Source organism: Camelina sativa, chromosome 2 (genome assembly GCF_030686135.1).
Source record: "Camelina sativa cultivar CO46 ecotype springtype chromosome 2, ASM3068613v1".
NCBI classification, from domain to species: Eukaryota; Viridiplantae; Streptophyta; class Magnoliopsida; order Brassicales; family Brassicaceae; genus Camelina; species Camelina sativa.
The window spans coordinates 16,763,857-16,785,797 of NC_141881.1; the positions used below are offsets into that span (position 1 = coordinate 16,763,857).

Here is a 21,941-nt window from a genome sequence, read left to right on the forward strand (position 1 = left end):
ATAATGTGTAAAAATAATATTCAAAAAATTGTTAATGAAAATATTATCTAAAAAGATATGATTTAAAAATATGAAGTTTAAGATTATATAGTTTAAATAAGTTTTATAAAAAATATAATGTATGAAATTATAACTGAAAATAATGTATATAAAAATATTAAAATAAGATTATGAAAATATAATATAATATATAAAAATATAATGTTAAAATTTTTAATATGATTTAGGAAAATTAAAATATATAAAATATGCTTTTTATATATGAGTTTAAAAATATGATTCATAATATGATTTATAAAATATAATTAATAAAAATATGAATGAAAAAAATATAACTTAAAACAAATCTGTTGTAAAAGAAAACAAAAGACACCTTTCTCTCTCGTCTCTCTCTGTGACACAGAAGGCGATCTACACAACCGTTTTTTTTCATCGGCTTTTACGGGCCGCCGGCATTTGCCGGTGGTTCTCTTAGTTTTTAATTTGTTTTTCTTCTGTTTTTGATATTTTCCATGGGAGACAGCCAATTATATCGGAATTCTTTCCGATCGATCTCCTTCTTCTGGATGTTGGCAACGCTTGTATTTGTGTTCACACTCGATTCTCAGTTTCATGAAGAATCGCCGCCAAATCGGGAAGCAGGGGGTATTAACTGGTGTTATCTCAAGCAAATCGTTTATGTAATTTCGATTTGGAAGCACTTTCGTTTCCAGTATATTCCTCCGTGTTGCGAGGCTCTTCATTCATGGTTCGTTAAAATGTATTCGTCTCCTGGATTAACACATGACGAGCCTGTTCTCTCCGTGAAAAATCTCTTGATTTTTTATGATGACCGATTTCCACAATCCCCATCTCTAGAAGGGATTGAGTATAAAGTCCACAGAGTGTTATGGCATATTGATTGGCGATTGTGGGATCCAGGCATAACTATTCTATGGAGACTCGAAGAAATAATGCAAGAGAAGATTTTGAGGATCACCAGTGATATAAGACAACTATGGAATTTCTTCCATGAGAAGATAGCCAAGAACGACGATCTCATAATTTTGGGATTGATTCTAGAGAGGGAAAGAAACAGGTTTAATAATCTGTTGGCGAGTAAGGCTTCGTTAAAAGCATCGTGGAAACTCGCTTCTCTATCGTTCTTTTTATTGATAGGTTATGAATTTGTGGATGTGTATTTTGATTTGCTTAGTGTTGGTGTAATTCTAATGTATCAACTCTTGTCTAAGATTCTGAATCAATGAATGAAAATGAAGTGTTAAAAAAAAAAAAAAAACAAATCTGTTGTCACTATATTTACATTTTACATCTAATAAATCTGTTATCAAACACCAGATTTTTGGAAGCAAACAAAAAAACTGTCATAACATTAAAAAATCTGCCATCACATATGGTATTCGCATAGGTCATTTTAGCAATTTTTTAAAAACGTTATAAATCTGTTATCAGACGACATATTTTTGGTTAAATTAAAAAATCTGTTGTAACGCTTAAAAAATCTGTTATCACTATAGGTCAACCTAGTAATTATTTCTCTGTAAAAAAATCTGTCATGTTACGACAGATCTTTTATCAAGAAAATAAATCTAAAATAACTGTAGAAAAGAAATCTGCCAAACATTTTTTATCAAATCTGTCATATATTGTGAAAGTCTGTGATGTCTTTATAAATAAATCTGTCGTAAAAAATAAATCTGTCATCAATTATAAATCTGTCATAACTGTAGTTAAAAAATCTGTCGTCCAAAATAAGTCTGTCATATAAAATCTGTCATACATAAAAAAATCGGTTGTGCAAAAACAAATCTGTCATACACAAATAAATCTGACACAACTAGTCCGGCAGACTTTTGAAAATATTTTGATTTTCTTAAAAAAAATTCCGGAAGGGTAAATTTGACTTTATTTTTTTTCCTAACAAAGCAAAAAGGTATTTTTGACCAAAAAATAACTCATCTAACCCTCATATTTTATGAGTTATCTTAGTAATTAACCTCTTAATTTGAGTCAATCTAGTTTTTCTCCCTATCAAAAATATGTCTACGATTGTTAAAAAGGCTTCAAAGTCAAGTTCATATATGTTTCAGCTTGTAACTGTAATAGTTCATGTATGTTTCAGCTTATAAAATTGAAATAGTTCATGTATGTTTCAGCTTGTCATTGTAATAAATCGAATTAAATGTACGCAGATGGGACTAGATAGGCGCGGGCTGGCCCGTTTGACACACCTACCCCTCACACTTCCTTTGGCCGCTCCTTTTCCTCTTTTTTATTTTTTTATTTTTTTTTTTTTTGCTCTCTTCCACTTCTCGTCGGAGCTCGCGAAGAAGCTCTCCTCAGAAATCAGAAACCCTAAAAGTTCCCTTTCGATTCATCCATACTGTAGTCTGTATCTCTATACATTGGTTGTATTCACAACAAAACAATGGAGGTCCCTTCTCTGAATAAGCAGCAGGAGTTCACTTTGGCTTCCGTCACTGATCTCACTTCCCCTGACTCATCATCTCTTTCGTCCTCTTCTGTTGTAGCTACCTTTTCTTGTGTTAACGAAGTCAAGGAACTCCGATTTCAGGAATCTGAATCGTCCGACGGTTTCACTTTTCATCTTAGTTCGACTCAGGTAGTGGTGGTTCTCAAGATTCTATTTTTTAATCTCGTTTTGAAACGTTTCTATGGTTGATTAAGTGTGTGGTAGGGTTTTGCGTAATTGGAGCCAGAAGTGTACTCATTTTGTATTGTATTCATATTGTGTTGTTGCTCAGCTGTTCAAGTTGGGGCCGCTTCAGTTCATCTGTGTTTCTGATAGTTCGAGTTCTTCTGCAAAAGAGGTATGTGATACATTTCTTTTCTTCATTTTCTTCTGAGTGTTATAGAGATTGGTTTCAGGAGATAATTTGATTGAGTGTGTGCATCCTCGGTCTCTATATATATCGAGTGTGTATCTGATATATAACTTGTTTTGCTGCTCTTTAAACCAGAAATCATTCTCTCGAGGAGTTGTAATAAAATTTAGAGACGACAAGGAAAGCAAGGAATTTTGTGATTCATTTGAGCAATGGACAAAGGATGCTGTTAAGCAAGGTGCCTCTTTTTTGAAATATTTTCTTGATGGTTCTTGAAAAATAGATTTTAGGTTGCGCTTGACCTTACAAGTGATGTGTATGTGTATTCTCTTCAATAATTTAGTTTAGAAAGGTTTATATCTTTTACTAATAGAATTAATTCTCTCTTAGTGGTAGTCCCTTATCATTGATCACAATACATTCATGACTGTTGTTTGTACTCATTCTTTCATGTCTTTCCCGTCCTTTTGCTTCTAGAATCAACCTTGCCGAATGGAACAGTTTCAGCTAATAAAAGCAAGTTTGACGATAAGATTGAGGCTGCTTCAGCTAAAATGTATTTCCATTATTATGGACAACTTTTACATCAGCAAAATATGCTACAGGATTATGTGAGGACAGGTAAGATCTTTGGCTTTACATCAGAGATTTGTTTCTGGATTTTTTTTTTTTTGTTACATCAGAAGATGAATATATCTTTATATGTCATATTGCTTTCTTCAGGTACATATCATGCCGCAGTCATGGAGAACCGTTCAGATTTTGCTGGTCGTGTTGTTGTAGATGTGGGTGCTGGAAGTGGCATTTTGTCATTGTTTGCTGCACTGGTATGCAAAAATTGTTTGCTGAACTACTATAGATCTGCATTTTTCTTTTTCTTATAGACGTCCATTATTTTCACCTTTATTTAGGCTGGTGCCAAGCATGTGTATGCTGTGGAAGCGTCAGAAATGGCTGAATATGCCCGTAAGCTGATTGCTGGAAACCCATTGCTTGCTGAACGGATCACAGTTAAGACTTGTAGTCTAGTTTTGCTAGTACATTTTTCCATATACATCCATTTTTCTGATGTTCTTTGAGTTGGACAAGTGTAGGTCATCAAGGGAAAAATTGAGGATATTGAGTTGCCTGAGAAGGCTGATGTTTTGATCTCTGAACCAATGGGTATGTGTTTCAGAAACGGATTCTTTTAACGTGTTCTTCATGAAAATCAGAATCTTTCAAAAGGCAAATTTTTTTCTGTGTGAAAATAAGTGGAGAAACATCAATACTGATTCAAAGTTCTAGAGATTCCTTTGAAAGCACATGTCTTATATATAAACTATGTGTGCCTGTAGGCACCCTGTTGGTCAATGAGAGGATGTTGGAGACATATGTTATTGCTAGGGACCGATTTCTGTCTCCAAACGGAAAAATGTTTCCAACAGTTGGAAGGTAAAGTTGATCTTTCGGTAGTTTACTTTTCTATCTCATAAACCTTTCTTTCTCATGTAACTTTTTCACTGTAGGATCCATATGGCACCTTTCGCCGATGAATTCTTATTTGTTGAAATGGCAAATAAGGTACATAATGCACATCTTATCAGGAAATTTTCTAAGATTGCTTACAACATAGAATGGATTTAATTTAGTACGTGATGGTTAAAGCTTTCAGTTATTTCTACCTCTATGCAGGCTTTGTTTTGGCAGCAACAGAACTATTATGGAGTTGATTTGACACCTCTATACGTGTCAGCCCACCAGGGTTATTTTTCCCAGGTATATCCCACTTACACCGGTGATTTGCTGATTAATTTTTTCTCGTCTCACCCTTTACAATTTGTCATATTCTTTGATTTTGTAGCCTGTTGTTGATGCATTTGATCCAAGATTATTGGTGGCTCCCTCGATGTCTCATGTGATAGATTTCACTAAGATGACGGTATAACTATTTTCTGTTTGAGATTCAGTTCCACAGTGTTTCCTTAACATTGGATATTTTTCTGTCATACTATCCACATCTATGCAATATCTATGTGCAGTCTTCCTTGTTTGATGAATGACATGATCCAAACTTATTTAGCTGTCAATTCACTTTCACAGGAAGAACAATTTTACGAGATTGATATCCCATTAAAGTTCACAGCGTCAGTGTGTACTAGAGTGCATGGACTTGCGTGCTGGTTTGACGTTCTCTTTGACGGGAGGTATGAAACCATAACAATTTACAGCATATGTTTTCACTCTATACATAAGATTAATATTCTTTTTTTATATTTTGATTATTTATCATCAAAGCTATACATTACAAACCTAATTCGCTCCGTCTGTATAACAGCACAGTACAAAGATGGTTCACAACGGCTCCTGGTGCACCAACAACCCATTGGTACCAAATAAGATGTGTTCTCTCGCAGCCTATTCATGTCATGGTAAGAGATCACTGGTAGACTTCATTTGGTTGCCCACAGTGCTCAGAGTTACACTATTAATTTAACACTCTCAGGTCAATTTTGCTGTCTTACATCTCTCCTTTCGAATCATTATCATCTAGTTTCGACTTTGTTTCTGATTGGCTTTTTAAACAGCTAAAATGTGGGGACCCGGTGCCAATCAAGGTGGAATACTCCAGACATCATCGTGCAAACTCGATCTGAAGGAACCCTATTATAGAATGTCTCAGCCACAAGTATACCCTACACAGGAACCACCAGCTCAGCCGCAAGTAAGTATTTGTTATTGTCTTCTTGATTAAACAATTAAGATATGACCCCCTGTTGTGTATAATCATATGGTGCTTCATCATCCATAGAAGTGTGACATACCGTCAGACATAACTGTAGCACAACTTCAAATAGATTCTTTGAATTTTGCATCTCAGCTTTACAAATTTACGACATGTGTTTACATTTTCTTGGTGTAGGACGACTTTCGTATACAGAGCGATGACTTGGACGAAGTAGAGTTACTACAACATAACGCAAACGCTCAGCTCTAGAAATAGAACTAGAACAAAATCCTTGTAGTTCCATCCATGTTTTTATACTCTGTGTTTGGTTCCTACGTTAGCTCCGACCCATAATTTTCAGACATTAAATCTTGGGTATTCCATGTCTGGTTCGACTCTATTTAAGAAGCACACGCAAATGATTCTGTTTTTTTGGTTGTATAACCAGGTTAAATAGAGTTTCCTGGTTATTTACAACTATCTTCGTGTGTCATGCCAACAGATTCCCAAAGATTTCATTTTAGAATTTATGTGCATGTTCTTACATTGCAATTATTAAAATAAATGAGTAATTTGGAGTTGTTTTTCAATCCGCAATGTTTCTGGTTTAATAGAGATCAACTAGAATCTATTGACTTTTGAAACAAAAATGAATTGGAGTATGTGCAAATAGTGCAATGGGCAAAAGAAACTTGTACAGTATAGAGCAAATTTCAAGCTCAGCTGATGACGGCTGCAACTGCAGGCTCAGGAGGATTAGCAACAATGACATTGAAGCAGCGTCCACAGAGAGTAGGATGGTCGGAGAACGACCCGACCTGGCCCGAGTAGTTCCAGCACCTCTCGCACTTGGACCCCTCAGCTCGTGACACACCAATCCAGATTTTGTTTTCTCCCTCCACATACTCTCCTGTGTGTTGTACACTGCTTACTATCTCATTCATTGACGACAATACCTCAACCTGTATACACATCCACAACAGTTTCATGGCTAGTCTCATAGAAATGCACTCACTATGATCGAATCTCAACTTAAATAAAAAAATTGTGTATATAATAATGAGGAATGCCAGATGAATCATTACAACCTGTATAACAAAATGCTGTAATCTTTTGATCAATATGTTTCCTCATTCATACCTATCCCTTATGCATTTTGGGGCTTTCGACAATGTCTTCCATAGATCTAATCCCTACATGTATCTACTGCTATAAAAGTACTCTTCCTTATATCTTATAAACATTCAGCATTTCTCTTTTGGTCGCAATCCTATATCTACGATACTTGTGCAAAAAGGACCCTACCCTACACATCAAAATCTGAGTAGAATGAACCAGGCTGGATCAAAATAAAATTTCGCTTTGTGCCTACTCCTGTTTACTCTAGAACATTTTACCTCGCTTGTCTCTAATGAATCCTATTGAGTAACTATAATGATCAAGTGAGCCTAATTGTAGTTTGGCGACCTGAACCTAACACATAAAACCCCAGGGGTATTTGTTGATGGCCGAAGTGGTTTTAATTTATCTTGATCTATAACTGGAATATGAATTTTGCACATAAGCATATCTAGTGCTTACCTGTGATGTTATGAATATGCGTTGCAGAGTGTCAGCCTCGTTCTTTGCTTCACTCATCTCTAGTAATTTTGTAGCCATGCCTGCATCTGCAGTATGCAGATACACCTTTGCTTCTAAACTGGAACCAATCATTTTCTCATTACGTGCGAGCTCCAGCACTTTGTTCACCTCGGTCCTCAACTATTATACAAACACCATAAGCATTTTTAAGATCCTCATATAACGTGTATCAAGTAAATGTCGTCTTGAGGAAGAATCGGCCAGTAAAAATAGATTAAACTAAAAGTTCTTCCAGAGAATTTTCGATAATGCTATATCATAAGAACTGATTACACGATCAATTTGACATAACATCGAGTTAAAAATTCTGATATTGTGTAATTGACTGCATCACCACTCAGTAGCTAAGGAACTATATTACTTCAATTATAAGTAGAGAAGAAAGTATAAAGATTGGAAAATTTGTGCGTATCTCCTATGATTTTAAGGGAGCTTTGGTACCTCGAGAAGCCTTTGCCAGAAGAGAACATCTTCAGCAGGAAATGAAAGCCATTGTTCATTCAATGTAGGCCATTTAAGTTCGAAGACAAACTTTGCTGCAGAGCCATCTTCATTTCTGTACTCAAATGGAAGATTCTGCCAGACATCTTCTGCTAGGTGAGGTACTATCGGAGCAATCACTCTCAATATGGACAAAAGATGTGTTGAAAGAACTGTTTGACAGCTTCTTCTGGTAAAACTTGAACTGCCCCTGAGAAAAATTATTTTTGGTCCAGATTACCTTGAATACCACAGAAAAATTTAAGCAAAGGTCCACCTAAAAGACAATGGGAACTTACCCAGTATACAGTCTATCTTTAGCAATATCGAAGTAGAAATTTGACAGATCAACAATTGTGAATCTTTGTATGATCTGAAATAAAGAAAGCTCATTTAGTAACGCAGATGATCTAGAACATGAAATTCAGCCTCCATTGCAAATACATCAACCCCACTCTCACCTCAATGTATAGTAATTGCTGAATTTAAGTTCCTTAGATATTTTCATTGTATATTTTCAAACTTTAAATTGATAAACTAACTCTTGTAAAGGTAATCTATGTCTGTTCTCCGTCACAGGCAAAGGAATACATACAAAAATTACGTAGATTATTTAGTGGCTCCCTGTTTTTAAGCTAATGTGGCCTCTCTCCAACATCAAATTTAAGAAAATAAAATAAATTGGCACATTCAGGAAGCGTGACACATCTAAAGAGACTATTTTGCAGGTACTGACCAGTTCAGCTGTACCAAAATAAGATGGAGAGGTTTAATACCTGAAATATTTTAAAGAACTGGTAGTTCTCGTAACATTCTTGTATGTTCTTTACAACATTCTCAAGCTGAAAGAGAGCATGCTGATCAATGATAGGTAAATCCTGGTATGGAACAGCATTATCAACCTACAAACCACCACAACTTAATACTATAAGATTCTCACCGACGTCAGGATATAAAACACAAGCAAGAAATCTTGAAAAGTGAGGAAAGAAAAGAACAACACTCTATGTAAAGCTTAAGAGTTCGAAACCTACTCTCCAATCATGAAGATTGCCCAAGAGATATCGTAATGTTCCCCTCAACTTCCTATATATATCAGACATTTGACGAAGAATCTGTGGACCTATCAGTACATCCCCTGTGTAATCTACACTAGAAACCCAAAGACGCATAACATCAGCACCATAAGCAGGTGCATCCTGGCATAAAAAGGCAAACCCTTGTCAGGAAACAGATTTGTTAGATAATGAAGATGTTTTTAAACAATAGTATTGGTTTGTATACCAGCGACGAACCTTTGAATTTTTCCCTCCTTCAATGACCAAACGTGGGTCCACTACGTTACCTAGAGACTTGCTCATTTTCATACCCTTCTCATCCAATACAAATCCATGTGTTATAACAGCTGAATAAGGGGCTTTTCCTATACAATCATGCAAAATGTGAAAGAAAATAAAATGAAAAGCCACTTTACACCAAGAAAGCTAAAACATGTAGAATAATCTCAATTTATAAGGCAATCATCATGGTGTGCAATTATCACCTTCTGTTGCAATGCTTGTTAACAAAGAACTCTGAAACCACCCACGATGCTGATCTGTTCCTTCTAGATACACATCTGCAGGGAAAGTAAGACCCTCACGTTTCCCCAATACACCAGCCCAAGAAGATCCTGACATACAGATGAAAAAGAAAGTGATGTAAAATATTTGTTGAGTGCTTTGTGCGACTATCTGATTTTAATTAGCTGTATTTTATCATAGTACCTGAGTCAAACCAGACGTCCATTGTATCAGTCCCCTTTTCATAATCAGCTGCTTTATCACGATAACTCTCAGGAAGTAGGTCTTCCACTGACATATACCACCACGCGTCACTACCCTTTTGGGAAATTATAGCTGCCAGACAAAGTTTTCAAATAAGGTTACAGAAAACACAGCCAGTAAATAATAACCAATAAAGAGACCATACTCTCTTATAGGCCCTTACATTTAACATGGTTAATTGTCTCTTCATTCATGAGTGGTTCTTTCGTCTTAACATGATAAAAGGCAGGGATAGGGACACCCCATGTCCTTTGTCTCGAGATGCACCAATCAGATCGACTGGAAGTCATCGCAGATATTCTGTTTACTGCCTGAATGACAAATTGCCAAAATATAACAGGTGCCATATTCAACTCCAAACAATACAAGGAAGATGCTTAGTCAAGCAGTATGATATCATGTCAACATTGAGAAAATCCCAGAGCATGTGGTTCATGTTCTGTGAGTATATTTTCACAGACATCCACACATGATACTCAAGAAATGTAAACTCATAAACTATGTATGTGTTCAAATTGGTACCTGATGTGGTATCCATTTTACATTTTTGATTGCATCCATAGTGGCCGTGCGAAACCCCTCAACCGATGCAAACCACTGCTCAGTCGCTCTAAATATCGTAGGCTTCTTAGTTCGCCAATCATATGGGTATTTATGAGCTGCATGGCAAAGAAGGATATTAAATCATGAGACTCTGAAGCAAATGGTCCTCAGAAAGCATCTGAATCAAACTCACCATAAGATTCTTCCATGACCAGAGACATATTCTCGTCCAGGTAACTGACAACAGCACTATTCCCTTCTCCAAGGACAGAGAGCCCTCTAAACTGTCCAGCTTCTTCAGTGAACTTTCCTTCATCATCTACTGGAGAGACAAGAGGCAGCCCATACTTCAGGCCGGTTGCGTAATCCTCCTGACCATGACCAGGGGCAGTGTGGACCAACCCTGTTCCTGATTCCGTAGTTATGTAATCACCCCCTATAACGACTGGACAGTCCCTGTTATCAATTGGATGTGTGTACCTACAACCATGATGACAGACCATAAACTAAGGGAGTCAATTTATAGCATCACATACAAAACTGAAATTCCTATTTATTCTCTAACTTAGAATGTTACCTGCAGTTTTCAAGATCTGAACCAAGGAATGTTTTACTTATGATAAGCTTCACACCCCATTTCGCTTCTAATGCTGGCACAAGGTCGGTTGCTACAATCACAAAAAGCTTTTGTTTATTCTTTAGAACCTTCCCAGACATTTTCTTTTTGTTGCCTGTCACAGCAGATTCATCTTCTGAGAATGACTGCACTTCCACAACAGAGTACTGAAGCTTCGCATTCACCGCGACAGCTGAAAGTTAGACAAGAATTAAAGGAAGAAGAGTCACAAATGTGCTTTGCTTATATAGCATTCAAACATAGAAAACCAGACAAAAAAAAAAGTAGTTATCAATTTGAAAGTTGAGAGAAACATATACTAATTTGGAGAACAGAAATGAGAAAGAACGGATACAAAGTAAACTAGGAAGCAACTTGACAGCTGAAAGAAACATATACTAATATATCGCCTCACCAGCATTGGCTGGCATAGTCCAAGGTGTAGTTGTCCATACTGCCAAGCATATATTAGGGATAAACTCATCTAAAAGGCTTGGTTTTGCTCCACCAACCAATTTGAAGATAGCATATATGCTTTTGGAAATATGACCCTCCGGATACTACACATATCGGCAGATACAGGTGGGACTAATATCAGATAACAAGGTAAAGTGTGGAATCGTCAAACATTATTTCATGAAAGCAGTATGCGTTAAGAACAGGAATAGATGACTACAAAACCAGCGTTCATTAAGGATAAAAAGAACTACTCTTGGTCTAATGGACTACAGATCACATTATGATAAAATGTCAACAGCAGTAAGAAAAAGAATGGGAAGACTGGTATGGGTTTAGCAGACTTTAAATGTTTCTCTGAGTTGGCAATAATATTATTATTATTCTAAGATTAGTTGAGAAGAAAAGGGGATTCAAGTTAACCTCTAGTTCAGCTTCTGCAAGAGCAGTCCGAGATGAAGGGCTCCAGTGAACTGGCTTCCTACCTCTATAGATGTACCCTTTCAAGGCCATCTGGCCAAATACTTCAACCTACAATATACAATTAAAAGATTAGTTGACTTTATGAGGTTTTGAATAACTCTACTAATAATCATCTTCTACATGGATAATTAATCCAGTACATAATGTTGGAGGTGAGACCATTACCTGGGCTGCTTCATATTCCGGATCAAGAGTTAGATAAGGATGGTTCCAGTCTGCCCACACTCCAAACCGCTGTAAACATCAAGTATTATGACATATATGCTAAATGTTAATGGAATACCGAACAAAATATCTTTCGTAGTTATAATGTCCTGAGATATCTAAAATTCATAATGACTGATGCATTCAAAACAAGAACTCGGATATGAAAATAAAGCTTGATAGCCACCTTAAATGATTCCATTTGTGTTTTGACTGTTGCTTTTGCAAATTTCGCTGCCTTTGCCCTTAATTTTAATGGTGTAAGGTCCTTCCTCACTTCCTGATCTAGGGACTGCAGTATCAAATTTTTCAGGCAAATAACTAACTGGAACATAACAAAAGCAGAGTTACTTTCTGTTTCTAACAACTCAAACGTCCATAACCTAGTATGTACTTGCCTTTCAACTCAATTGGGAGGCCGTGGCAATCCCACCCAGGAACGTACTGAACTTTATAGTTTTGGAGCAGCTGCATAAAGCAGATAATTTGATGAGAAGAACTCCTATATTGGACGTAAGCAACGATAGAGAAGCCATAAGGAGAATAAATCGATGATGTCCAAGTCAGGAAAGGAGAATACCTTATAGCGATTAATGATATCCTTTAGTATCTTGTTAAGAGCATGACCCATATGCAGATCACCATTGGCATAAGGAGGACCATCATGAAGAATGAAACTCCCCTGAAATTGCAACTAAATTATCAGACACCAGTTTCTCAAAGCAAAGTTGATGTACGAAAAAATCTTGAGAATCTTACTCCATTGTTATTATCAGAAACTCTCTTGAAGACCTGGTGCTCTTCCCACAACTTCTGGAGTTCAGGTTCCCTTGTCAAAGAATTCGCTCTCATACCAAAACCTGTCTTTGGCAAATCAACTGTGTGCTTGTACTTTCCATCTTCTTGCTTTTCCCCTAACCAAACACAATGGTAAATGAGTGTCACATTGCATAAACAGACTAACAGTATTAGGAAAAGTACTAGTTGTGAGATGCAAACCTTGAGATGCTTTCTTTGCTGCCATAACAGGCCCACGAGACCTTCGCTTTGATGAATGACCAAACTCATTGTTTGATTCAGTTGAATACCGTGAAACATATAGGAAAGAAAAAGCCTTGACGGAAGAACTTCCCTTGGCAAGAAAAGAATCCAAGGGCGTGTTTCTCCTTAAATTAGAAGAACTTCTACCTGACAATACCTGAACGGGGACAAATTAAACCACATCTCAAAAACTATTTCAACGCAAATTGTCAACAAGACGAATGATATAGGGGGAAGTAGTTTTTCCAAGAAAGAAAACACATTTTTTTCTAAAGAAAGAAGAGAGCTTTGATTAATAAAAGGGCTCTAAGCATTACAGAGGACACATGTGAGCACTTCATGAGATGCACAGTTACTTGCAATGGATAAAAGTCAACCCAGAAGCCTCCGAAATTATATCGAACAACTGGTGTGCAATAGTAAACATTAAGAACCACAAATCTAGACAAAAGTATTTATCCTTCCCACAACAAAAAAAAAAAAAAAAAAAAAAAAAAAAGAGAACTACATTAACGAATCCCACAAACCCGAAATTGCAATTGCAATGATAATATGGACCAATTCGACGAAAAATGTATTCTAAAAAATCGAACTTGGCAATAAAAAAAAAAATTGCTATCAGTACTCCTGCAAAAACATATATGCAGAGCCAACAGACGGATTTAAAGTAATATGAAGAAGACTGAAGACTGAACCACATACTCTGTAAGATGAAGACTGAACCATCGCCATGGCAGCTGCTTCCCTGGGATTGCCCGCAAAAGATTTGAAGAAAGACGACATCTTCTTTACTTACGTTTTATCTCTCTACTGATTATATCTCTCACCGCTCATTGTCACAATATCGGTGAATGGCAAGGAAGGAAGAAGACTAACACGTCGCTAAAACTCAGGGAAGGCTATGTGTATGTTTGTGTGGATAACTGAAACTTTGAAACTAAAACCAAACCTCAGAACTAAAATAATACTAAGCTTCACTTTTGGGTTTTATCCGCTAAATCCCTAAACCTCTTTTCTTTTTTAATACAAATTCCCCTTTCCCTTTTTTCAATCTCATAAAAATAAAAGAGAATTTATAAAACATAAAATTTCAAAAAAAAAAAACACAATTTTAGTCTCATAAAAATAAAAGAGAATTTCTAAATTTCATTAATTTAATCTCATAAATTCAAAAAAAAAAAGATATAATTTTAAATAAATTTTGTGAAAAAAAGCTTACTATAACAATTACATTTATAATATAGTAAAAATATATAAACGTGAAGAAGAGAGTAAATGGAAGTAGTTCTTTTTGTGTTTATGGTTTGTTGCGTAGACCGGAATTGTGATTTTACAGTAAAAAAAAACTAACTTAAGTGTATATTTAGAGGTTAAAAGATACGGTTTACTATGAGTATTCATAGTGAGATCTAGCTCTATACACGCATATGAATCTTTTATACAAATGGGAGTGCATATTGCATTTGTCTTTTGCAAAACATCTTTTTTGGAGGGTTGTATAGTGGATTACAAAACCTATATACTATGGAATGTTATATAGTGAAATTATATGCATTACAAAATTCTTTACACGATCGGCCTAAGGTTATATATAATGCAGATTGAATTGGCAAATGAAAGAAATGTCAACTGAAAGGTGTTTTGCAGAAACATCAAATACTAACGACACAAAATGCAAATTTTAATAGTAAGTATACAAGTTGTATCAAATAACCGCGCATTAATCGGTATAAGTAAATTAGTAAAAAAATTGAATGAAGAAACCAGAGACAAAAGAGGTTCCATCCTTCTTAAATTAAGGGGGTAGATTTCTAGGCATCATCATCAGTAATGCAAGATGTAACAGTTGTACTCAACAGTAGCATCGCCAGTCTTGCGATCGAACCACTTGGTCCGAGCCTCGACATATCCTCTAGCGAGCCGGAACATTCCACTGCCTCCAACCACCGGCATCTCCCTAACCTTTGACATCACTACGTTCCGACCAAGAATCGTTATGCTACTCCCATTGTACTTCCCTGTCTTAAAAGCAAAGTTCATAGCCATCAAGAACCCTAGCTCCTCTTGGTCTGCTCCGGCATACATCCCTTGCGCTTGGCCTACCACAGTCGAGTTAATAGGCTCATCTGATGTTAAAGCATTGTCGATCATGGTCATTGATCCAAAGATTGAGGAAGTTGAGTAGTTCGGAACCGGTCGATGGATCCTGATGGAGCTTGGGTTTCGACCACTTAAAATGTCGTGCCAATAGACACGGAGATGTGTGAGTTTTTCTTTTTTACCGAGGCCATGATGGAGGTGTTTTCGACTAACTCTTCTTGCGAAGTCTTCACCGTTTTTTCCGGCGGAGGCAACGGTGATGGCGAGGAGGAGGATTTGTGCGGCGAGGATCAGAATGATCTTTGCCATGTTAGTTTTGTGGTGGTACTTTGTTTTATTTGTAGTTGATATAGTTTGTGTAAAATGTGGATGTATATATATGCAACTTGTATGCTATATAGTATAAAAGATAAGATAACGAGTGTGTATATATATATAGAAGAAGGCGTGTTATTTGAGAAATCTTCTAGAAAATAAAGTAAGTTTGTAATTATTTGATTTTGTTGGGTGAATGAAGAGTGATATATTTTATGGCCTAAGTTACAATAATTTCAATCAAGATCAGTTTCTAAAATTGTAATTGGCAGAATATTTAGATGAGTACAAATGATCACATTTGTAAGTTGCAAATGTTGATTCCTCTACGGCTTTGCCATCGAGGCATGGAGTTTTTTTGTTATTAATTTCTAAAAAAAATACCTAAAATGTATTTCATATACTTTGTTGGAAAAAAAAGAAATGTGTGATAGAATTTTAATTTTACAGCTTTTATTATTAATACTAGCTATATATAGGAACTTAGCACGTTCTGTTTCATGATTTCAGATTGAAATGTTGTCGATGCTCAATTACAAGAATTTTGTAAACCTGCTTGCGTACTGTGAGGAAAAAGGAAACTTTCACCAGGATCTTGATAATCGAATATGCTCCAAATGGATCACTCTTTGAACATTTACACTGTGAGTGATACTTGACAAAAACTACAATGTCTAAACTACAATGTCTTATGTTGTTGGCTCGTTTTATTTGTGATTTGAATGTATCTTTCCTTTTTGGGTCACAGATTAAGAATTGCAATGGGTTCAGCATATTAGAAAATAACCATTGTAAAAGCGAACTGTGCAATATACAAAAAACAACTTGAGTATTTTTATTTAACTTTTCTTAGGCTTTTACAAGTTACAACGGTTATTTTCCAATTCCGAATCTTAGGGGAGTGTATTAAACTTGATATTTTAGGAGATTTGATGGGATTTTAATATTTTAGAATTTTAAGAGATTTTAGTGTAATTTTAGGAGATTTGATTATTTGTTAGAGATTTTAATGAATTTGATGAGAAAATGATTTGGGATTTGGTGAGATTTGATTATTGAATTTTAGGTGATTTTAAGATACTTATAAAATAAAAACATTGTAGTCAAAGGAGACGCCAGAGAGAAGAGATGTACTCGTCGTTACAATCACAGAGCTAAACAAACCTCTCCATCAACGAATACATTATGTCAAAAGTTTCGATTCTTTTGGTAATTTTGTATTCAAGTTCGTAAGCTTTTTTTACTACAACAATAAAGAAAAAAGTTTTTTTGCCAATTTGAATGAATAAAATGTGTCTCTTTTGCATCTTCGCTAAAGCAAAAGCTATACACTAATGTTGAAACAGATCGATCATATACCATCTTCATTTACTTCCTCACAATTGGGTGTAACAACCCTAATATATTTCTATGCTTTTGCTGCATTTGTTTATTTTTCTTCTTTAGCATCCTACAAACACGTGAATGTTCGTTCTCTTCTTCTTCTAGTTCTCACAGGAGGAATGTTAGACTCAACCAAGATGTTCGTTCTCTTCTTCTAGTTCTCACAGGAGGAATGTGTCAATTGCTCATAGGATGCAGTAGATGTTCTGCTTTTTGTGACATTTCTTTTCACCTGTTTCTGTCCCTTCAACCTCTGGGCTCTTCTTAGCTTCCTCATCTTTACTCTCTGCTTTGTTCCTAAGTTCCTCCATGTATTTCCTCTCATATTTGAGCCAAAACAAATCATTTCCGCTTAATTCATGCATGCAGCTATCCACAAAATACATGGGTGCTCAATTCATACTAATCATTTTACAAATATACACAAACGATTAAGGTGCTAAGATCTTCTCTATATATATTTTCAGTTAAACGTTCATTTGGTTTTGCTATTCTCACATAGGAGAAGACAAGTTGCCACAGATGGAGGTGTAATTATACAAAAATTATTCAGCAATTGGGTTCGAACTCTTTTTTTTTTTGGGTGGGAGGGTTCGAACGTTTTTTATAAACAATCCTTCAAAATTTCATCTTTTAAGGTGTGATTTTGTAAGTCATATTTTAAACTAAAAATATTAGAAAAGTCTCCTAGAATCTCACTATGTAGCTTTTAAAAAAAAAGTTGTGATATTTTGAATAACAGTAGATTTGAAGTGAGATTTATAAATTAGTTATTGAATAACAAGAGATTGTAAATGATTTTAAATAATTTTTATAAATTTCAAATTCAATAACACAGGATTTCAGATGATTTTTTAAAATCACCAATTAAATAACAGTGTATTTAAGAATACTCCAAAATCTTCTGAAATATCAAGTTCAATACACCCCCCTTAATATTTTCCAATGGCTATATTATATATGGTACGATGATAAACAACCAAACGACACCGTTTAAAGGATTAGAGTTAGAGAAGTCTCATTTAAGACTCGACGCTTCCTTTGTAAACCTAACTAAATTAAAATTCTCTTTGCTCTCATCGTTTTCTTCTTTGAGAGGCGCTTGGTTAATCCGACGAAATCGAGTTCGAGAGAAGAATCAATCAATCACTTGCGAGGAGAGATCCACAGTCTCTAGATAAGTTCTCTTCGCTTATTTTATATGAGTTTCTAGATCTTTCTTTACTTTTTTTATTTTCCCATTTTAGGGTTTTCAATTTCGATTGTATTGACTCTGTTTTGTTCTTTTCATCCTTTAGCGATGATCAATCACTTCCCAGTGCCCAAGAATTCGCCATCTCTAGGTAAGTTTTCTCTCGTATATCGATTTGATTGTCGTTAGGGTTTTTTTGTTTTGTTTTGTTTGTCTAATGGCGATAAATAGCTTCGCGATCTCTAATAATTGATATCTCCCGAATTGCTTCTTGAAAATTTTGGGATTTAGGGTTTTTGTTTCTCCGTGTTTCAGTCGGGATAATCCGGGGGATGAAGTTGATCAAGCCTTTTGCCCGAGGGTGTTCATCACTCCAAGCGTTATGGAATTATCATGTTTGACATGACGAGTGTCGTGGAGGCTCGTGGTTCAACAGTCAAATTCTCCCCTTCTACTTTGATTTCTTCTGATTGATCTCTCTATATTCAGGTTTCTATCTTTGTGGGTGTTGTTTCGTGCTCTGTCAAGGTTGTGGATGATGATGGTGAGTATAGCTCCACTATGATTACTCTTACCTCATTATTGAGTCCTAACTTGGAAATATTTTACTGGTTTTGGTTTTCAGGATCAGGCGTTTCTAGAGATTATTTGGTTTTGTTGGGAAAAAGATACAGTAAGTTGTGGCGATCTTTTATGTTTGATGCACTGATAATGGCCACTTCTTCGTTTTCGATCGAGAAACTTATCTTAAGCAATCTGCAGAAAAAAATTTTGGATTCCGTGGAGAGGCTTTATCTTTAATATCATATGTCTCGTTACTGGAAATCTGGACAAAAGCTATTGGGAAGCCTAATGGTTATCGAAAGGTTATGAAGGTATGGGATGACTTTGATGCTACTCAATACTCCTACATAGTTTGTGTGGCGTTGGTTATAGTTATGGTTTTAAAATAAAAATCTTACTTTCTTTGATTTTAGTTTTTTCGGTTATTGGTTTTCAATTTTGTGTCTATTGGGTTTCAAAATCGTTTACTTTGTCTATAGTTATGTGTGTGTTCCTTACAGGGTTTTATAACTTAGAAAGACGATTGTTTTGTTTCGTTAGGATAATTCTCTTTCAGTTTTGTGTCTTTGGTTTCCCACGGTTTGGTTTTCCTTATGTACTATAAGTTTTTGATTGCTTGCCAATTAACTAGTCTCACGTTCAATCATATGATGACCTAGTCATAACTACAATTGTTATGTATTGGTATGCAATACTCTTTGTCTTGTTTCAATAGAGGTAATCTAAATTACCTCTCTGCTTGTCCCTGTCCCTACAATGCATACATGTTCCTAGTCACCTGAGCAAAAAATACAAATGCCTCGGTTTGGCTGAGGTAATCTAAATTACCTCTCTGCCTGTCCTTGTCCCTATCGGTTTGATTGTCCTTGTCCTTTGAATGCTTACGGGTTCTAGTCACCTGAGCAAAGAAACAAATGCATCGGTTTAGCAGAGGTAATTTAAATTACCTCTCTGCTTGTCCATGTCCCTATCGGTTTAATTGTCCCTGTCCCTTGATGCTTACTGGTCCCTAGTCACCTGAGCAAATAAACAAATGCCTCGGTTTAGCTGAGGTAATTTAAATTACCTCTCTGTTTGGCCATGTCCCTATCAGTTTGATTGTCCATGTCCCTTGATGCATATGGGTTCCTAGTCACCTGAGCAAACAAACAAATGCCTCGGTTTGGCTGAGGTAATTTAAATTACCTCTCTGCTTGTCCTTGTCCCTTGAAAGCATTCAGATTCCTATTCACCTGAGCAAAAACTACAAATGCCTCGGTTTGGCTGAGGTAATTTAATTACCTCTCTGCTTGTCCCTGTTCCTATGGGTTTGATTGTCCCTGTCCCTTGAAAGTATTCAGGTTCCTAGTCACTTGAGAAAAGAAACAAATGCCTCGGTCTCTGCTTTTCCCTGTCCCTTAAAAGTATTCAGGTTCCTAGTCAACTGAGCAAAGAAACAAATGCCTCGGTTTGGCTGAGGTAATCTAAATTACCTCTCTGCTTGTCCTTGTCCCTATCGGTTTGATTGTCCTTGTCCCTTGAAAGTATATAGGTTCCTAGTCACCTGAGCAAAGAAACAAATGCATCGGTCTCTGCTTGTCCATGTCCCTTGAAAGTATTCAAGTTTCTAGTCACTTGAACAAAGAAACAATGCCTCGGTCTCTGCTTGTCCCTGTCCCTTGAAAGTATTCAGATTCCTAGTCACCTGAGCAAAGAAACAAATGCCTCGGTTTGGCTGAGGTAATCTAAATTACTCTCTGTTTGTCCATGTCCCTTGAATGTATTGATGTTCCTAGTCACCTGAGCAAAAAACAAATGCCTCAGTTTGGCTGAGGTAATTTAAATTACCTCTCTGCTTGTCCATGTCCCTAGAATACATTCAGGTTCCTATTCACCTGAGCAAAAAATACAAATGCTTTGGTTTGGCTGAGGTAATTTAAATTACCTCTCTGCTTGTCACTGTCCCTATCGGTTTGATTGTCCCTGTCTCTTGAAAGTATTCAGGTTCCTAGTCACCTGAGAAAATAAACAAATGCCTCGGTCTCTGCTTTTCCCTGTCCCTTGAAAGTATTCAGGTTCCTAGTCACCTGAGCAAAGAAACAAATGCCTCGGTCTCTGCTTGTCCCTGTCCCTTGAAAGTATTCGGGTTCCTAGTCACCTGAGCAAAGAAACAAATGCCTTGGTTTGGCTGAGGTAATCTAAATTACCTCTCTGCTTGTCCTTATCCCTATCGGTTTGATTGTCCCTGTCCATTGAAAGTATTCAGGTTCCTAGTCACCTGAGCAAAGAAACAAATGCATCGGTCTCTGCTTGTCCCTGTCGCTTGAAAGTATTCAGGTTCCTAGTCACCTGAACAAAGAAACGAATGCCTCGGTCTCTGCTTGTCCCTTTCCCTTGAAAGTATTCAGGTTCCTAGTCACCTGAACAAAGAAACGGATCCCTTAGTCTCTGCTTGTCCATGTCCCTTGAAAGTATTCAGGTTTCTAGTCACCTGAGCAAAGAAACAAATGCCTCGGTTTGGCTGAGGTAATCTAAATTACCTCTCTGTTTGTCCATGTCCCTTGAATGTATTCAGGTTCCTAGTCACCTGAGCAAAGAAACAAATGCCTTGGTTTGGCTGGGGTAATTTAAATTACCTCTCTGCTTGTCCCTGTCCCTAGAATGCATTCAGGTTCCTAGTCACCTGAACAAAGAAACAAATGCCTCGGTAAGGTGGAGGTAATCTAAATTACCTTGATGATTGTCTTTGTCCCTAAAATGCATATATTATTCGGGTTCCTAGTCACTTGATGCTAAAAGCAAATGTCTGTGATCTCTGATTAGCAAATGAAGCAGTCCCAATTCTTTTAACTGCTTGGGTTGAACTAAAAACAAATGCCTTAGTGTAGAAGTATGACATCCATGGAGCATGCATGATCACGCTTACATTTAAATTGAGGTATGTGATTTTCTTGATAACGTCTGAAAATCAGGTATGTGAATTTCTATTTGTTAAATATATGTTTATTACTTGATTCAGTTTTGTTATCTCTTAGGGTTAATATTTTCAGTTGTTTATCGAATTCATTACTGTGTGTACACATTCTCGACAAGTAGCAAACAAACTTACATATGTCTTCTAACATCGCCTTTTTATGTTTCTTTGCATGCAGTTATTCTCGGGTTCTGAAGATCGTCATAAGAGTCTCAGGTTTTTTGTGTGTTTTCTTTAAGTGTAGCCGTGTTACCATGTAGATGACTATGTGACCGTTGAATTTTATTTTTGAAGATCGTATAGCTGGTTGGGGTTGTCATTTCTATTTTGATTAATATATATATATATGTTGTTTTACATTATTGAAAGAGCAAACTATGTTTTCTCTAACTAGTGTGGAATGTTTATTACAATGAGTGTTTTGTCTGTGTTGGTTCATATTTGATTCTTAGGGAAGCTTATATCTGAAATATCTTTTGCATTTTCAGCTGTGTTGGTTGGTTGTCTTCTTGTTATTGTTGTACACCCTTGTTTGTTTGGGATTTCCCAGTGATGACGTGTCTACAATTTGGCTGTCTTGGTAGGATCTTG

At 36.2% G+C, this 21,941-nt stretch overlaps 2 protein-coding genes, 1 long non-coding RNA gene and 1 pseudogene across 8 annotated transcripts; 2 read left to right on the plus strand and 2 right to left on the minus strand.

The window, feature by feature from the left end:
- The first annotated feature begins 2,159 nt into the window (after window positions 1-2,159).
- Window positions 2,160-6,033, plus strand: LOC104723394 (putative histone-arginine methyltransferase 1.4; annotated as a pseudogene). The gene is made up of 15 exons (XR_015579981.1): window positions 2,160-2,623; window positions 2,766-2,831; window positions 2,982-3,084; window positions 3,324-3,467; window positions 3,570-3,673; window positions 3,758-3,856; window positions 3,941-4,010; window positions 4,184-4,280; window positions 4,355-4,409; window positions 4,521-4,604; window positions 4,690-4,767; window positions 4,929-5,032; window positions 5,164-5,331; window positions 5,414-5,550; window positions 5,749-6,033. The product of XR_015579981.1 is annotated as a putative histone-arginine methyltransferase 1.4 (transcript).
- Window positions 6,034-6,056: 23 nt separating this feature from the next.
- On the minus strand, window positions 6,057-19,531 carry LOC104723377 (isoleucine--tRNA ligase, chloroplastic/mitochondrial-like). Of its 4 annotated transcripts, none has more exons than XM_087484227.1 (22): window positions 13,546-13,885; window positions 12,802-13,000; window positions 12,562-12,716; window positions 12,383-12,484; window positions 12,201-12,270; window positions 11,990-12,123; window positions 11,764-11,832; window positions 11,539-11,646; window positions 11,075-11,219; window positions 10,621-10,852; window positions 10,237-10,523; window positions 10,023-10,159; window positions 9,664-9,811; window positions 9,441-9,572; window positions 9,218-9,346; window positions 8,970-9,097; window positions 8,709-8,873; window positions 8,451-8,576; window positions 7,974-8,047; window positions 7,636-7,885; window positions 7,135-7,314; window positions 6,057-6,515 (listed from the first exon to the last, which is right to left on the minus strand). In XM_087484227.1, exons 1-22 carry the CDS (start codon window positions 13,624-13,626, stop codon window positions 6,273-6,275), a joined length of 3,294 nt encoding a protein of 1,097 aa, XP_087340353.1. In that variant the 5' UTR covers window positions 13,627-13,885; the 3' UTR covers window positions 6,057-6,272. The 4 variants fall into 4 exon arrangements, with proteins under 4 accessions (XP_087340353.1, XP_087340358.1, XP_087340361.1 ...); XM_087484232.1 differs by having other exon boundaries at window positions 11,990-12,094; window positions 13,546-13,882; XM_087484235.1 differs by lacking the exons at window positions 12,383-12,484; window positions 12,562-12,716; window positions 12,802-13,000; window positions 13,546-13,885 and adding exons at window positions 19,226-19,295; window positions 19,464-19,531 and having other exon boundaries at window positions 11,990-12,094.
- On the minus strand, window positions 14,501-15,334 carry LOC147948743 (dirigent protein 3-like). Its single transcript, XM_087484245.1, has one exon. The coding sequence runs from the start codon at window positions 15,250-15,252 to the stop codon at window positions 14,668-14,670; it is 585 nt and encodes a 194-aa protein (XP_087340371.1). The 5' UTR covers window positions 15,253-15,334; the 3' UTR covers window positions 14,501-14,667.
- On the plus strand, window positions 17,693-21,740 carry LOC104723405 (uncharacterized). 2 transcript variants are annotated; one of them, XR_757338.3, is made up of 5 exons: window positions 17,693-17,984; window positions 18,149-18,377; window positions 18,459-18,506; window positions 18,596-21,314; window positions 21,529-21,740. It is a non-coding gene; the product is annotated as an uncharacterized LOC104723405 (long non-coding RNA). The 2 variants fall into 2 exon arrangements; XR_757342.2 differs by having other exon boundaries at window positions 18,596-18,708.
- Window positions 21,741-21,941: the final 201 nt, after the last annotated feature.

What these genes read in the sequence shown, in the direction of transcription:
- LOC104723377 (XM_087484227.1), bottom strand. Translation starts at nt 13,626, where the DNA reads ATGTCGTCTTTCTTCAAATCTTTTGCGGGCAATCCCAGGGAAGCAGCT. An exon ending in TTCAGTCTTCATCTTACAGA is followed by an intron (nt 13,001 to 13,545) that starts GTATGTGGTTCA and finishes GTCCCCGTTCAG; the next exon opens with GTATTGTCAGGTAGAAGTTC. An exon ending in GCAATCTTCATGATTGGAGA is followed by an intron (nt 8,577 to 8,708) that starts GTAGGTTTCGAA and finishes GGTGGTTTGTAG; the next exon opens with GTTGATAATGCTGTTCCATA.
- LOC147948743 (XM_087484245.1), bottom strand. Translation starts at nt 15,252, where the DNA reads ATGGCAAAGATCATTCTGATCCTCGCCGCACAAATCCTCCTCCTCGCC.